This window comes from Petromyzon marinus, chromosome 84 (assembly GCF_048934315.1).
Source record: "Petromyzon marinus isolate PM22_M1 ecotype Great Lakes invasive population chromosome 84, UKy_Petmar_22M1.pri1.0, whole genome shotgun sequence".
Taxonomy (NCBI): Eukaryota; Metazoa; Chordata; class Hyperoartia; order Petromyzontiformes; family Petromyzontidae; genus Petromyzon; species Petromyzon marinus.
This window is the reverse complement of record NC_133749.1, coordinates 2,278,378-2,297,389: the sequence shown is the minus strand read 5'-3', so window position 1 is coordinate 2,297,389 and position 19,012 is coordinate 2,278,378. Positions and strand designations below refer to the sequence as shown.

The 19,012-nt window shown below is 50.3% G+C and overlaps 1 protein-coding gene across 5 annotated transcripts in view; it reads right to left on the bottom strand.

The window, feature by feature from the left end:
• HIRA (histone cell cycle regulator) overlaps positions 1–19,012 on the bottom strand; it is a 114,775-nt gene that overhangs the window by 44,616 nt on the left and 51,147 nt on the right. For all 5 annotated transcript variants that reach the window (XM_076057743.1, XM_076057741.1, XM_076057742.1 and 2 more), the window contains 4 exons: positions 15,563–15,633; positions 8,334–8,439; positions 4,356–4,646; positions 2,822–2,907 (listed from right to left, as the gene is read on the bottom strand). In XM_076057743.1, coding sequence (XP_075913858.1) covers positions 2,822–2,907; positions 4,356–4,646; positions 8,334–8,439; positions 15,563–15,633 — 554 coding nt within the window. The remainder of the gene's footprint in view (positions 1–2,821; positions 2,908–4,355; positions 4,647–8,333; positions 8,440–15,562; positions 15,634–19,012) is intronic.

Genomic DNA, 19,012 nt, shown 5'->3' with positions numbered 1-19,012 from the left:
TGTGTCTGTGTGTGTGTCTGTGTGTGTGTGTCTGTGTGTCTGTGTGAGTGTGTGTGTGAGTGTGTGTGTGTCTGTGTGTGAGTGTCTGTGTGTGTGTGAGTGTCTGTGTGTCTGTGTGTGTGTGACTGTGTGTCTGTGTGTGTGTGTCTGTATGTGAGTGTGTGTGTGAGTGTGTGTGTGAGTGTGTGTGTGAGTGTGTGTGTGAGTGTCTGTGTGTCTGTGTGTGAGTGTCTGTGTGTGTGTGTGAGTGTCTGTGTGTGTGTGTGTCTGTATGTGAGTGTGTGTGAGTGTGTGTGTGTCTGTGTGTGAGTGTCTGTGTGTCTGTGTGTGAGTGTCTGTGTGAGTGTGTCTGTGTGAGTGTGTGAATCACCCCGTGTCTAACTGCGCGATGCACAGTGGAGTGATTCCACGTCTGTGTGTCTGTGTGTGTGTGAGTGTCTGTGTGTCTGTGTGTGAGTGTCTGTGTGTCTGTGTGTGTGAGTGTCTGTGTGAGTGTGTCTGTGTGAGTGTGTGTGTGTGAGTGTGTGAATCACCCCGTGTCTAACTGCACGATGCACAGTGGAGTGATTCCACGTCTGTGAGTCTGTGTGTCTGTGTGAGTGTCTGTGTGTCTGTGTGTGAGTGTCTGTGTCTGTGTGTGTGAGTGTCTGTGTGTCTGTGTGTGTGAATCACCCCGTGTCTAACTGCGCGATGCACAGTGGAGTGATTCTACGTCTGTGTGTCTGTGTGTGTGTGAGTGTGTCTGTGTGTGTGAGTGTCTGTGTGTGTGAGTGTCTGTGTGTGTGAGTGTGTGAATCACCCCGTGTCTAACTGCGCGATGCACAGTGGAGTGATTCTACGTCTGTGTGTCTGTGTGTCTGTGTGTGTGTGAGTGTCTGTGTGTGTGTGAGTGTCTGTGTGTGTGTGAGTGTCTGTGTGTCTGTATGTGAGTGTGTGTGAGTGTGTGTGTGTCTGTGTGTGAGTGTCTGTGTGTCTGTGTGTGTGTGAGTGTGTCTGTGTGTGTGAGTGTCTGTGTGTCTGTGTGTGTGAGTGTCTGTGTGTCTGTGTGTGTGAATCACCCCGTGTCTAACTGCGCGATGCACAGTGGAGTGATTCTATGTCTGTGTGTGTGTGTGTCTGTGAGTGTCTGTGTGTGAGTGTCTGTGTGTCTGTGTGTGTGTCTGAGTGTGTGAATCACCCCGTGTCTAACTGCACGATGCACAGTGGAGTGATTCTACGTCTGTGTGTGTGTGTGTGTCTGTGAGTGTCTGTGTGTGAGTGTCTGTGTGTGTGAATCACCCCGTGTCTAACTGCGCGATGCACAGTGGAGTGATTCTACGTCTGTGTGTGTGTGTGTGTGTCTGCGAGTGTCTGTGTGTGAGTGTCTGTGTGTCTGTGTGTGTGTCTGAGTGTGTGAATCACCCCGTGTCTAACTGCGCGATGCACAGTGGAGTGATTCTACGTCTGTGTGTCTGTGTGTGTGTCTGTGAGTGTATGTGTGTGAGTGTCTGTGTGTGTGTGTGTGTGAGTGTGTGTCTGTGTGTGTGAGTGTCTGTGTGTCTCTGTGTGTGAGTGTCTGTGTGTCTGAGTGTGTGAATCACCCCGTGTCTAACTGCGCGATGCACAGTGGAGTGATTCTACGTCTGTGTGTCTGTGTGTGAGTGTCTGTGTGTGTGAATCACCCCGTGTCTAACTGCACGATGCACAGTGGAGTGATTCTACGTCTGTGTGTCTGTGTGTGTGTGTGAGTGTCTGTCTGTCTGTGTGTGTCTGTGTGTGTGAGTGTCTGTGTGTCTGTGTGTGTGAGTGTCTGTGTGTCTGAGTGTGTGAATCACCCCGTGTCTAACTGCGCGATGCACAGTGGAGTGATTCTACGTCTGTGTGTCTGTGTGTGTGAGTGTCTGTGTGTCTGAGTGTCTGTGTGTGAGTGTCTGTGTGTGTGTGTGTGTGAGTGTGTGTCTGTGTGTGTGAGTGTCTGTGTGTCTGTGTGTGTGAGTGTGTGTGTCTGAGTGTGTGAATCACCCCGTGTCTAACTGCGCGATGCACAGTGGAGTGATTCTGAGTCTGTGTGTGTGTGTGAGTGTCTGTGTGTGTGTGAGTGTCTGTGTGTGTGTGTCTGTGTGTGCGAGTGTCTGTGTGTGTGTGTGTGTGTCTGTGTGTGTGAATCACCCCGTGTCTAACTGCGCGATGCACAGTGGAGTGATTCTACGTCTGTGTGTGTGTGTGAGTGTCTGTGTGTGTGTGAGTGTCTGTGTGTGTGTGAGTGTGTGTGTGTCTGAGTGTGTGAATCACCCCGTGTCTAACTGCGCGATGCACAGTGGAGTGATTCTACGTCTGTGTGTCTGTGTGTGTGTGTGAGTGTCTGTCTGTCTGTGTGTGTCTGTGTGTGTGTGTGAGTGTCTGTGTGTCTGTGTGTGTGAGTGTCTGTGTGTCTGAGTGTGTGAATCACCCCGTGTCTAACTGCGCGATGCACAGTGGAGCGATTCTACGTCTGTGTGTCTGTGTGTGTGAGTGTCTGTGTGTCTGTGTGTCTGTGTGTGTGTCTGTGTGTGTGTGTGTGTGAGTGTCTGTGTGTGTGTGAGTGTGTGTGTCTGAGTGTGTGAATCACCCCGTGTCTAACTGCGCGATGCACAGTGGAGTGATTCTACGTCTGTGTGTGTCTGTGAGTGTGAGTGTCTGTGTGTCTGAGTGTCTGTGTGTGTGTGTCTGAGTGTGTGAATCACCCCGTGTCTAACTGCGCGATGCACAGTGGAGTGATTCTACGTCTGTGTGTCTGTGTGTGTGAGTGTGAGTGTCTGTGTGTCTGAGTGTCTGTGTGTGTGTGTCTGAGTGTGTGAATCACCCCGTGTCTAACTGCGCGATGCACAGTGGAGTGATTCTACGTCTGCCGTCCGCGGTCCGGGTTTCCTTCTGCGTCTTCAGGAGGTTCTGGGGACACAAAGACGCGGACACTCGGACACTCGGACACTCGGACACTCGGACACTCGGACACTCGGACACTCGGACACTCGGACACGCGGACACTCGGACACGCCGCCTCCAACTAGCCCGGCAGTGTCCGCAACATGCACCTAGCCTGGCACGGCCCAGCAGCAGCGGCGTCCTTCACAGAGGCCAATATTGACACCGCTGGGAAGTTCACTCAGCTCCACGTCTTCCTGTTGCACGTCAGTCACTCACTCACTCAGTCACTCCTCAGTCAGTCACACACTCACTCAGTCACTCACTCACTCAGTCACTCACTCACTCAGTCACTCCTCAGTCAGTCACACACTCACACACTCACTCACTCACCCACTCACTCACTCAGTCACACACTCACCCACACACTCACTCACCCACTCACTCACCCACCCACTCACTCACCCACCCGCACCACCACACACACCACACACACACCACACACACACCACCCACACACACACCACACACACACCACACACACACCACACCACACCCACCCACACACCACACACACCACCCACACACCACCCACACCACACCACAACACACCACCCACACCACACACCACCACACACCACCCACACCACACACCACCCACACACCCACCCACACACACCCACCCACACACCACACCACACACACCACACCCACCCACACTACCACACACCACCCACACCACCACCCACACCACACCCACACACCACCCACACACCACCCCACACACAACCCACCACACACACCACCCACACACCCACCAACCCACCCACACCACCCACTACCACACCACCCACCCACCACACCACCCCCACACCACACACACACACACCACCCACACACCACACACACACACCACCCACACTACCACACACCACACCACACACAACACCCACCCACACACCACACACACCACACACACCACCCACCCACACCCACCCACACCCACCCACACCACCCACCACCCACACCACACACACACACACCACCCACACCACACACACACACACCACCCACACTACACACCACACACCCACCACACCACCCACACACACACACCACACACACCACACACACCACCCACACCACACACACCACCCACACACCCACCCACCCACACACACCACCCACCCGCACCACACCCACACACCACACTACCACACCCACACACACCACACACACCACCCACACACCCACCAACCCACACCACCCACACACACACCACACACACCCACCCACACCACCCACACACACCACACACACCACCCACACCCACCCACACCCACCCACACCACCACCCACCCACCACACACACCACCCCACCCACCCACACCACCCACACACACCACCCACCCACACACCACCCACCACACCCACCACACCCACCCACACACACCACCACACCACCACCCACCCACCTTCCTGATCTCCTCGAGGCTTTCCCCGTTGAGCAACGAAGGGAACGGCCCGGCCCCTCCCCCGCCCGCTTGATTGACAGCGAGCGACGAGGTGGAGCCATTGGCCGAGGGTGGATGAGGAGGCGGCGGAGGCGGTGGAGGCGGTGGTGGAGGCGGCGGAGGCGGTGGTGGCGGTGCTACCCGATTGCCTGTCTGGTAGCTGAGTGTTGCTGGATCTTCGATGACGATGGCCCGCAGGGATGGAGGCTCGGCACATAGCCACGTGCCGTATGTCTTGTGGTGGATCGAGTTCTGGTGGTGGTGGGGGGGTGGTGGTGGTGGTGGGGGGGTGGTGGTGGGGGGGTGGTGGGTGGGGGGGTTATAGGTGGACTCAGACAGAGAGTAAGTTGGTGTGTCATAGTGTAGCGGTATAGTGGTGTTGTGTTATGGTGTTGTGTTATGGTGTTGTGTTATAGTGTAGTGTATAGTGTAGTGTATAGTGTAGTGTATAGTAGTGTATAGTGTAGTGTATAGTGTAGTAGTGTAGTGCAGTGTGTAGTGTATAGTGTAGTGTATAGTGTAGTGTATAGTAGTGTATAGTGTAGTAGTGTAGTGTATAGTGTAGTGCAGTGTGTAGTGTATAGCGTAGTGTATAGTGTAGTGTATAGTAGTGTATAGTGTAGTGTGTAGTAGTGTATAGTGTAGTGTATAGTGTGGTGTATATTGTAGTGTATTGTGTAGTAGTGTAGTGTATAGTGTAGTGTATAGTGTAGTGTATAGTGCAGTGTATAGTGCAGTGTATAGTGCAGTGTATAGTACAGTGTATAGTGTAGTGTATAGTGTAGTGTATAGTGTAGTGTGTAGTGTAGTGTGTAGTGTAGTGTATAGTGTAGTAGTATAGTGTAGTGTACAGTGAGGGAAAAAAGTATTTGATCCCCTGCTGATTTTGTACGTTTGCCCACTGACAAAGCAATGATCAGTCTATAATTTTAATGGTAGGTTTATTTGAACAGTGAGAGACAGAATAACAACAAAAAAATCCGGAAAAACGCATGTCAAAAATGTTATAAATTGATTGGCATTTTAATGAGGGAAATAAGTATTTGAGCCCTCTGCAAAACATGACTTAGTACTTGGTGGCAAAACCCTTGTTGGCAATCACAGAGGTCAGACGTTTCTTGCAGTTGGCCACCAGGTTTGCACACATCTCAGGAGGGATTTTGTCCCACTCCTCTTTGCGGATCTTCTCCAAGTCATTAAGGTTTCGAGGCTGGCGTTTGGCAACTCGAACCTTCAGCTCCCTCCACGGATTTTCTATGGGATTAAGGTCTGGAGACTGGCTAGGCCACTCCAGGACCTTAATGTGCTTCTTCTTGAGCCACTCCTTTGTTGCCTTGGCCGTGTGTTTTGGGTCATTGTCATGCTGGAATACCCATCCACGGACCCATTTTCAATGCCCTGGCTGAGGGAAGGAGGTTCTCGCCCAAGATTTGACGGTACATGGCTCCGTCCATCGTCCCTTTGATGCGGTGAAGTTGTCCTGTCCCCTTAGCAGAAAAACACCCCCAAAGCATAATGTTTCCACCCCCATGTTTGACGGTGGGGATGGTGTTCTTGGGGTCATAGGCAGCATTCCTCCTCCTCCTCCTCCAAACACGGCGAGTTGAGTTGATGCCAAAGAGCTCCATTTTGGTCTCATCTGACCACAACACTTTCACCCAGTTGTCCTCTGAATCATTCAGATGTTCATTGGCAAACTTTAGACGGGCATGTATATGTGCTTTCTTGAGCAGGGGGACCTTGCGGGCGCTGCAGGATTTCAGTCCTTCACGGCGTAGTGTGTTACCAATTGTTTTCTTGGTGACTATGGTCCCAGCTGCCTTGAGATCATTGACAAGATCCTCCCGTGTAGTTCTGGGCTGATTCCTCACCGTTCTCATGATCATTGCAACTCCACGAGGTGAGATCTTGCATGGAGCCCCAGGCCGATGGAGATTGACAGTTTTTTTGTGTTTCTTCCATTTGCGAATAATCTCACCAACTGTTGTCACCTTCTCAACAAGCTGCTTGGCAATGGTCTTGTAGCCCATTCCAGCCTTGTGTAGGTCTACAATCTTGTCCCTGACATCCTTGGAGAGCTCTTTGGTCTTGGCCATGGTGGAGAGTTTGGAATCTGATTGATTGATTGCTTCTGTGGACAGGTGTCTTTTATACAGGTAACAAGCTGAGATTAGGAGCACTCCCTTTAAGAGTGTGCTCCTAATCTCAGCTCGTTACCTGTATAAAAGACACCTGGGAGCCATAAATCTTTCTGATTGAGAGGGGGTCAAATACTTATTTCCCTCATTAAAATGCAAATCAACTTATCACATTTTTGACATGTGTTTTTCTGGATTTTGTTGTTATTCTGTCTCTCACTGTTCAAATAAACCTACCACTAAGACTATAGACTGATCATTTCTTTGTCAGTGGGCAAACGTAAAAAATCAGCAGGGGATCAAATACTTTTTTTCCCTCACTGTATAGTGTAGTGTAGTGTATAGTGTAGTGTGTCGTGTAGTGTGTAGTGTAGTAGTGTAGTGTTTAGTGTAGTGTATAGTAGTGTAGTGTTAATTAGTATAGTGTATAGTGTAGTGTATAGTGTAGTATATAGTGTAGTGTATAGTGTAGTGTATAGTAGTGTAGTGTATAGTGTAGTGTATAATGTATAGTGTAGTGTGTAGTGTATAGTGTAGTGTATAGTGGTGTAGTAGTGTATAGTAGTGTAGTAGTGTATAGTAGTGTAGTAGTGTATAGTAGTGTATAGTGTAGTGTATAATGTAGTGTATAGTGATGTAGTAGTGTATAGTATAGTGTAGTGTATAGTAGTGTAGTAGTGTATGGTGTAGTGTATAGTAGTGTAGTAGTGTATAGTATAGTGTAGTGTATAGTAGTGTATAGTGTAGTGTATAGTGTATAGTGTAGTGTATAGTGTATAGCATAGTGTATAGTAGTGTATAGTGTAGTAGTGTATAGTGTAGTGTATAGTGTAGTGTAGTAGTGTATAGTGTAGTAGTGCATAGTGTAGTGTAGTAGTGTATAGAGTAGTAGTGTAGTAGTGTATAGAGTAGTAGTGTAGTAGTGTATAGTGTAGTAGAGTAGTAGTGTAGTAGTGTATAGTGTAGTGTAGTAGTGTATAGTGTAGTAGTGTAGTGTATAGTGTATAGTAGTGTGTAGTGTAGTGTAGTAGTGTATAGTAGTGTATAGTGTAGTAGTGTATAGTGTAGTGTATAGTAGTGTATAGTGTAGTAGTGTATAGTGTAGTGAAGTAGTGTATAGTGTAGTGTAGTGTATAGTGTAGTGTATAGTGTAGTGTATAGTAGTGTAGTGTATAGTGTAGTGTATAGTGTAGTGTATAGTGTAGTGTACAGTGTAGTAGTGTATAGTGTAGTGTAGTAGTGTATAGTGTACAGTGTAGTAGTGTATAGTGTAGTGTAGTAGTGTATAGTGTACAGTGTAGTAGTGTAGTGTATAGTGTAGTGTAGTACAGTGTATAGTGTAGTGTATAGTGTAGTAGTGTACAGTGTATAGTGTAGTGTATACTAGTGTATAGTGTAGTGTATAGTGTAGTACAGTGTTATAGTGTAGTGTATAGTACAGTGTAGTACAGTGTAGTAGTGTACAGTGTAGTAGTGTATAGTGTAGTAGTGTATAGTGTAGTAGTGTATAGTGTAGTAGTGTACAGTGTAGTACAGTGTAGTAGTGTATAGTGTAGTAGTGTATAGTGTAGTAGTGTATAGTGTAGTAGTGTACAGTGTAGTACAGTGTAGTAGTGTATAGTGTAGTAGTGTACAGTGTAGTACAGTGTAGTGGTGTATAGTGTAGTAGTGTATAGTGTAGTAGTGTATAGTGTAGTAGTGTATAGTGTAGTAGTGTACAGTGTAGTACAGTATAGTAGTGTATAGTGTAGTAGTGTACAGTGTAGTACAGTGTAGTAGTGTATAGTGTAGTGTAGTGAACCTTCTCGTCGTGAGTGAGAGGATTTCCCAGCTCGTGTCTCTCAAACTCCACGAAAGCCACGGAGCCGTCCATGGAGCAGACGAGAAGAGCACGTCCACACGCACTCCTAGACACACACACACACAGACACAGTGTCACATAGACACATATACACTGTCACACATACACACATATACATAGTGTCACACACACACACACACAGACACAGTGTCACACACACTCCTAGACACACACAAAAGACAAAGATCCCCCATATAGCCTGTAACAGACTGTAGGGGCAAGTGCTGTTAGCGAGCACCTATGAAGGCCAGAACGGTACACGAGGGGGTGGGTGGCCAGCACCACGCCCGACCGCCTTTGTCTCCCTAGTGGCGATGTTTACACACCGCACCAGGTACTCATTTGAGGCTGAGTCGACCTAGGGGAGGCCCGGGACCGGTTCACATAATCGTCACTGGTGTTGGCCGTGAGCGGGAATCGAACCCGGGTCGCCAGGTTCATAGCGCAGCGCGCTAACCGCTACACTACCGCTCCCCACTAGACACACACACACACAGTGTCACACACACACACAGACACAGTGTCACACAGTGTCACACACACAGTGTCACACAGTGTCACACAGATACATAGTGTCACACACAGTGTCACACAGATACATAGTGTCACACACAGTGTCACACACAGTGTCACACACAGTGTCACATAGACACAGTGTCACACATAGTGTCACACACACATAGATACACACAGTGTCACACACACACAGTGTCACACACAGTGTCACATAGACACAGTGTCACACACAGTGTCACACAGTGTCACATAGATACACACAGTGTCACACAGTGTCACATAGATACACAGTGTCACACAGTGTCACATAGATACACAGTGTCACACACACACAGTGTCACACACAGTGTCACACAGTGTCACACACAGTGTCACACACACTCCTAGACACACACACAGACACAGTGTCACACACAGTGTCACACACACACAGTGTCACACACACACAGTGTCACACACACACAGTGTCACACATAGTGTCACATAGACACACAGTGTCACACACACACAGTGTCACACACAGTGTCACACATACATACATAGTGTCACACATACATACATAGTGTCACACACACACAGTGTCACACACAGTGTCACACATACATAGTGTCACACACAGTGTCACACACACACAGTGTCACACATACATAGTGTCACACACATAAACAGTGTCACACATACACACACACAGACACACAGTGTCACATAGATACATACATACACAGTGTCACACACGCACACATATACATAGTGTCACACATACATATATACATAGTGTCACAGACACACACACATACAGTGTCACATAGATACATAGTGTCACATAGACACACACACATACACAGTGTCACATAGATACACACATACACAGTGTCACACATACATATATACATAGTGTCACATAGACACATACACAGTGTCACATAGATACATAGTGTCACATAGACACACACACATATACTCAGTGTCACATAGATACACACACATACACAGTGTCACACATACATACATACACAGTGTCACACATACACACCCACACACACAGTGTCACATAGATACATACATACACACATACACACACATATACATAGTGTCACATAGACACACATATACACAGTGTCACATACACACACATACACAGTGTCACACACGCACATACACACTCACACACACACAGACACACACCACACGGACACACCGCACAGAGACACCAAGGAGACACGGAGACACACGGGGAGACACACGGGGAGACACGGGAAGACAGGGGAGACACGGGGAGACACGGGGAAACACACGGGAGACACGGGGAGAGACACGGGAGACACGGGGAGACACGAGGCGACACACGGGGAGACACGGGGAGACACGGGGAGACACGGGGAGAAAAACAGGGACATCAATGAGACAACACTTGCATGTCTGTGTCTCTGTGTGTGTCTATGTGTGTGTGACTGTGTGTGTCTATGTGTGTGTGTATGTGTGTGTGACTGTGTGTGTGTCTATGTGTGTGTCTGTGTGTGTGTACGTGTGTGTGTGTGTGTACGTGTGTGTGTACGTGTGTACACACACACGTGGTGGGGAGCGATAGTGTAGCGGTTAGCGCTACGCTGCGCTATGAACCTGGCGACCCGGGTTCGATTCCCGCTCACGGCCAACACCAGTGACGATTATCTGAACCGGTCCCGGGCCTCCCCTAGGTCTACTCAGCCTCAAATGAGTACCTGGTGCGGTGTGTAAACATCGCCACTAGGGAGACAAAGGCGGTCGGGCGTGGTGCTGGCCACCCACCCCCTCGTGTACCGTTCCGGCCTTCACAGGTGCTCGCTAACAGCACTTGCCCCTACAGTCTGTTAAGGCTACATGGGGGATCTTTGTATCTTTGTTGTGTACGTTTGTGTCTATATGTGTGTGTCTATGTGTGTGTGTCTATGTGTGTGTGTCTATGTGTGTGTCTGTGTGTGTCTATGTGTGTGTGTCTATGTGTGTGTGTCTATGTGTGTGTGTCTATGTGTGTGTGTCTATGTGTGTGTGTGACTGTGTGTGTGACTGTGTGTGTGACTGTGTGTGTGTCTATGTGTGTGTGACTGTGTGTGTGACTGTGTGTGTGTCTGTGTGTGTGTCTGTGTCTGTGTGTGTCTGTGTGTGTCTATGTGTCTGTACGTGTGTGTGTCTATGTGTGTGTCTATGTGTGTGTCTATGTGTGTGTACGTGTGTGTCTATGTGTGTGTGTCTATGTGTGTGTGTCTATGTGTGTGTACGTGTGTGTGTCTATGTGTGTGTGTCTATATGTGTGTACGTGTGTGTGATTATGTGTGTTTATTTGTGTGTGACTGTGTGTGTGTGTGTACGTGTGTGTGTCTATGTGTGTGTGACTGTGTGTGTGTCTATATGTGTGTGACTGTGTGTGTATGTGTGTGTGTGTCTATGCGTGACAGGTGCCTTCTATGACCTCCTGTCACAGGTGCTGGCTAAAGTGGCCCCTCTGGATAGAGTCATCTTGTTGGGTGACTTCAATGCCCGAGTTGGTCATGATGCTGGCACCTGGTCTGGAGTGATTGGAGGGCATGGGCCAGATCAGCTCAATAACAACGGTAGGAGGCTGCTAGATTTTTGTGCAGCCCATGGGCTTGTAATTACCAACACGCTGTTCCAGCATCGGCGCATCCACACAACATCATGGATGCATGCCAGGTCCAAGCAAGAACATCTGCTGGACTACATAGTGACGGATCAGCGGATGCGAGCCCATGTCCTTGACACCAGGACCTACCGTGGAGCTGATCTGTCCTCTGACCATCGACTAGTCATCTGTAAGATGCGCCTGCCATTATTCCACTCCGGTGGTGGGTGTACACCCAGGACCCCACTCCAACCTAAAGTGGCCTGGTCTCAGTTATCTGATGAAAGTTGCAAGCGAGAATTTCATCATCGCTTGCGGCTGGGATTGGCATCGTCCCCGACTCCTGATGTCGAGGGTAAATGGGCGAGGTTTAGGACTGTGACTCATGCAGCTGCAATGGCTGCTTTGGGTACGCGGTCCAGACCTCCCCAGAGACCCTGGCTGACAGAGGTGTTCAGAATGGTTGAGAAAAAGTGACAGGCCCACTGTCATCGGCTACAGAATCCCACGTCAGAGAATGAGGAGGCTTACCGCAGCCTTTGCTCGGAGGTTCGGAGAGCCGTGAGGCGCTGCAAGGATGGGTGGTGGTCGCGGGTTGCTGAGGAGATGGAGTTTGCCTCAGTGGCCCGTGATCACACATCTCTATTTAACTCCATCAAAAAAGTAACCTGCAGCGCCACACCTATTACCATCATTAGGGGGAAAAACGGTGATCCAATCTCCGACCCCCAAGAACAGGTTTGCAGATTTGCAGATTTGCTGAGCATTTCTGTGAGGTCCTGGGGGAGGGAAAATCCATCAGCCAGGAAAACATCGTGGCACAAAGTGAGGATGACCCTGCTGAGGCTGCGGTGCCTCAAATATTGGAAGAAGTCACCCCCTGTGAGTGGCTGGCTGAGGTGCCATCTGTTGAGGAAGTACTGAAGGCGATCCGGAGTCTGAGACCAGGAAAGGCAGCGGGCAGAGATGATCTCCCAAGCGAAATGCTGAGGGAGGGTGGCGTTTGTGCACAGACTGCCCTATATGACATCATAACAACGGTTTGGACCACTGGACGGGTTCCGCAGGATTGGAAGGATGCCCTGGTGGTTCCCCTTTTTAAGAAGGGGGACCGCACAGACTGTAACAACTACAGGGGCATCTCACTCCTCAGTGTGCCGGGAAAGGTCCTGGCAACGATTATTCAGCATCGCCTTGCCAGGCACGCTGAGGAGAGGCTTGCGGAGCCCCAATGCGGTTTCAGGAAAGGGCGGTCCTGCACAGATGCCATATTTTCTGTCCGTCTGCTACAGCAGAGGTGTAGGAAATTCCAACAAGACCTACATCTCTGCTTTATTGACCTGGTCAAGGCCTATGATACCATCAGTAGGCCTGGGCTCTGGGTCGTTCTTCGTGCTTTTGGAGTACCTGACCCTCTGCTCACGATCATTAAGGACCTTCATGATGGTGAGCGGGCCCGGGTAAAACTACGTGGCCGGGAGTCAGAGCCATTCCCTGTACACCTTGGGGTGCGACAGGGATGTCCTCTGGCTCCCACATTATTTAACATCTATTTTGACCACGTAGTTCGTGAAGCCTTCAATAGCTGTACCGGGGGAATCTCCATATGGTACAGATATAATGGGAGGCTGATCGATGCCCGGGTGCGGTCAAGGGATGGCTCCCTATTGCTCAACCATGTTATGTATGCTGATGATTTGGTAATAGCTGCTCAGTCAGAGGTGGAGTTGGAGACGCTGCTGCTGAGATTGGAGCGTGCCACTAAGAGGTGGGGCCTTACCATCAGCCCCACCAAAACTAAGCACCTGCCTGGGTATTTTGTACCATCGGACACTCCACCCCCACAACTCCCAATCGGTGATGGGGCAGTTGTGGAGAGAGTGGAGAGTTTCCCATACCTGGGCAGTGTGCTTATGACTGGCTCCAGTTTAACAGCAGAGGTCTCACTCCGAATCAGTCGAGCGGCAATATCTTTTCATCGGTTGCGTAACGCTGTGTGGAAGCTACCTGGTCTGTCGCTCCGCACTAAGCTTCAGGTCTTCTCGGCCACGGTCATTCCCTCCCTTCTCTACGCTTGCGAAACGTGGACCCCCCTAATGGAACATCTTCGCCGGTTAGAAACATTTAGGCTGGCCTGCCTACGATCCATCCTGGGTTTAACCAGACTGGATTGTGTGAGGAGCTCACAAATCCTTGAAAGATCTGGGCAAGGTCCCATCGGTGAGCTCCTCCGGCGGGCAAGGCTGCGATGGCTGGGTCATGTAGCCCGCATGCCCAGCCAACGCATGCCGAAACAGCTTTTGTTCGGCCAGATCGAGGGGGCTAAGCGGGCGCGGCACGGGCTAGAGAAGAGATGGAGTGATGTGGTACAGGAGAACGTGGAGCTGAGTAGACTTGCCGATGACTGGTACCAGCGGTGTCAAGATCGACCTCTGTGGAGGAGGCTCGTGAAGGATGCTACTGGGCAGTTGGAGGTAGTCGCCCTCCAATAACAACGGAGGGCGGAGGAGCGACGCTCACAACAACGAGCGGAGCGCCGGGTGGCTAAAGCACAGCAGGTTGGCACAGTAGGGGGCACAGGTGGTGCATCAGCCAGTCATCTCAGTCAGTCGACCCGTGGCACCTGGGTCTGCCCCGTGACCTCCTGCCAGCGGGCGTTCGACACTTCACGTGGCCTCAGGGTGCACATAGCCTGGCACAAGCGTCGTGGTGACGTCACCGCCACTTAGGGGCGAATGGCGGTTGTTGTTGTTGTTGTGTGTGTCTGTATGTGTGTGTGACTGTGTGTAGGTGTGTGTAAGTGTGTTTAGGTGTGTGTGGGGAGCGATAGTGTAGCGGTTAGCGCTACGCTGCGCTATGAACCTGGCGACCCGGGTTTGATTCCCACTCACGGCCAACACCAGTGACGATTATCTGAACCGGTCCCAGGCCTCCCCTAGGTCGACTCAGCCTCAAATGAGTACCTGGTGCGGTGTGTAAACATCGCCACTGGGGAGACAAAGGCGGTCGGGCGTGGTGTTGGCCACCCACCCTTCGCGTACCGTTCCGGCCTTCATAGGCGCTCGCTAACAGCACTTGCCCCTACAGTCTGTTACAGGCTATATGGGGGATCTTTGTCTTTTGTGTCTGTGTGTGTCTGTGTGTGTGTATGTGTGTGTGTATGTGTGTGTGTCTGTGTGTGTGTATGTTTGTGTGTATGTGTGTGTGTCAGTGTCTGTGTATGTGTGTGTCTGTGTGTGTGTCTGTGTGTGTATGTATGTGTGTATGTGTGTGTGTATGTGTGTGTGTATGTGTGTGTGTATGTGTGTGTGTCTGTGTGTGTGTGTATGTGTGTGTGTATGTGTGTGTGTCAGTGTCTGTGTATGTGTGTGTGTGTGTCTGTGTGTGTATATGTGTGTGTGCATGTGTGTGTGTATGTGTGTGTATGTGTGTGGCTGTGTGTGTCTGTGTGTGTGTCTGTGTGTGTGTGTATGTGTGTGTGTGTGTCTGTGTATGTGTGTGTATGTGTGTCTGTGTGTGTGTCTGTAGGGGTGTCTGTATGTGTGTCTGTGTATGTGTCTGTGTGTGTGTCTGTATGTGTGTCTGTATGTGTGTCTGTGTGTGTGTGTGCGTGTGTCTGTGTGTGTGTGTATGTGTGTCTGTGTGTGTGTCTGTGTGTATGTGTGTCTGTGTGTGTGTCTGTGTGTATGTCTCTGTGTGTGTCTGTGTGTGTGTCTGTATGTGTGTCTGTGTGTGTGTATGTGTGTGTGTGTCTGTGTATGTGTGTGTGTGTGTCTGTGTATGTGTGTGTGTGTGTCTGTGTGTGTGTCTGTGTGTGTATGTGTGTGTGTATGTGTGTGTGTCTGTGTGTGTGTATGTGTGTGTGTCTGTGTGTGTGTATGTGTGTGTGTCTGTGTGTGTCTGTATGTGTGTGTGTGTCTGTGTGTGTGTCTGTATGTGTGTGTGTGTCTGTGTGTGTGTCTGTGTGTGTGTGTGTCTGTGTGTGTGTATGTGTGTGTGTATGTGTCTGTGTGTGTGCGTGTGTCTGTGTCACCAGGAGATGTCCATGATTGATTTCTCAAAGAGGTCGTGGATGACGACCAGAGGCCGCTTCAGACACGTCAGCTGTGCCGGGGGAAAACAAGAGGGGAAGTATGGCTCACCACTCACCTACACACTCACCACTCACTCACCACTCACTCACCACTCACTCACCACTCACTCACCTACACACTCACCACTCACTCACCACTCACTCACCTACACACTCACCACTCACCTACACACTCACCACTCACCTACACACTCACCACTCACTCACCACTCACCTAAACACTCACTCACCTACACACTCACCTACACACTCACCACTCACCAATCACTCACCACTCACTCACCTACACACTCACCACTCACTCACCACTCACCACTCACTCACCACTCACTCACCTACACACTCACCACTCACTCACTCACTCACCACTCCCTCACCACTCACTCACCTACACACTCACCACTCACTCACCACTCACTCACCACTCACTCACCTACACACTCACCACTCACCTACACACTCACCACTCACTCACCACTCACTCACCACTCACTCACCACTCACCTACACACTCACCACTCACTCACCACTCACCTACACACTCACCTACACACTCACCTACACACTCACCAACACACTCACCACTCACTCACCTACACACTCACCTACACTCACCTACACACTCACCACTCACTCACCTACACACTCACCTACACACTCACCACTCACCTACACACTCACCACTCACCACTCACCTACACACTCACCACTCACCACTCACCTACACACTCACCACTCACTCACCTACACACTCACCTACACACTCACCACTCACTCACCACTCACTCACCACTCACTCACACACTCACCTACACACTCACCACTCACTCACCTACACACTCACCTACACACTCACCACTCACTCACCACTCACTCACCTACACACTCACTCACCTACACACTCAACACTCACTCACCACTCACTCACCTACACACTCACTCACCTACACACTCACCACTCACCTACACACTCACCACTCACTCACCACTCACCACTCACCTACACACTCACCACTCACTCACCACTCACCTACACACTGACCTACACACTCACCACTCACCTACACACTCACCACTCACCTACACACTCACCACTCACTCACCACTCACCTACACACTCACCACTCACCTACACACTCACCACTCACTCACCACTCACCACTCACCTACACACTCACCACTCACTCACCACTCACCACTCACTCACCTACACATACACACTCACTCACCAGTCACTCACCACTCACTCACCTACACATACACACTCACTCACCACTCACTCACCACTCACGTACACACTCACCACTCACCTACACACTCACCACTCACTCACCACTCACCTACACACTCACCACTCACTCACCACTCACTCACCACTCACTCACCACTCACCTACACACTCACCACTCACCTACACACTCACCACTCACTCACCACTCACCTACACACTCACCACTCACTCACCACTCACCTACACACTCACCACTCACCTACACACTCACCACTCACTCACCACTCACCTACACACTCACCACTCACCACTCACTCACCTACACACTCACCACTCACTCACCACTCACTCACCTACACACTCACCACTCACTCACCACTCACTCACCTACACACTCACCACTCACTCACCACTCACCTACACACTCACCACTCACCACTCACTCACCTACACACTCACCACTCACTCACCACTCACCTACACACTCACCACTCACCACTCACTCACCTACACACTCACCACTCACTCACCACTCACTCACCACTCACCTACACACTCACCTACACACTCACCACTCACCTACACACTCACCACTCACCTACACACTCACCACTCACTCACCACTCACCTAAACACTCACCACTCACTCACCACTCACTCACCTACACACTCACCACTCACTCACCACTCACTCACCTACACACTCACCACTCACTCACCACTCACCTACACACTCACCTACACACTCACCACTCACTCACCACTCACCTACACACTCACCTACACACTCACCACTCACCTACACACTCACCTACACACTCACCACTCACCTACACACTCACCACTCACTCACCTACACACTCACCACTCACCTACACACTCACCACTCACTCACCACTCACTCACCACTCACCTACACACTCACCACTCACTCACCACTCACCTACACACTCACCTACACACTCACCACTCACCTACACACTCACCACTCACCTACACACTCACCTACACACTCACCTACACACTCACCACTCACTCACCTACACACTCACCACTCACTCACCACTCACCTACACACTCACCACTCACTCACCACTCACTCACCTACACACTCACCACTCACCACTCACTCACCTACACACTCACCACTCACTCACCACTCACTCACCTACACACTCACCACTCACCTACACACTCACCTACACACTCACCACTCACCTACACACTCACCACTCACTCACCTACACACTCACCTACACACTCACCACTCACTCACCACTCACCTAAACACTCACCACTCACTCACCTACACACTCACCACTCACTCACCACTCACTCACCTACACACTCACCACTCACTCACCTACACACTCACCACTCACCACCACTCACCTACACACTCACCACTCACTCACCTACAACTCACACTCAATCTCTCTAATCACCTACACACATCACAACTCATCACCACTCACCTACACCCACTACACCTCAACTCACACTCTCCCTACTACACTCAACACTCACCTACACACACCTCTCACTCACCTACAACTCACCACTCACCTACACACCTACACACTCACCACTCACTCACCACTCACCTACACACTCACCTACACACTCACCACTCACTCACCACTCACTCACCTACACACTCACCACTCACTCACCACTCACTCACCTACACACTCACCACTCACTCACCACTCACCTACACACTCACCTACACACTCACCACTCACCTACACACTCACCTACACACTCACCACTCACCTACACACTCACCACTCACTCACCTACACACTCACCACTCACCTACACACTCACCACTCACCTACACACTCACCACTCACTCACCTACACACTCACCACTCACCTACACACTCACCACTCACCACTCACTCACCACTCACTCACCTACACACTCACCACTCACTCACCACTCACCTACACACTCACCTACACACTCACCACTCACCTACACACTCACCACTCACTCACCTACACACTCACCACTCACTCACCACTCACTCACCACTCACCTACACACTCACCACTCACTCACCTACACACTCACCACTCACCTACACACTCACCACTCACTCACCACTCACTCACCTACACACTCACCACTCACTCACCACTCACTCACCTAC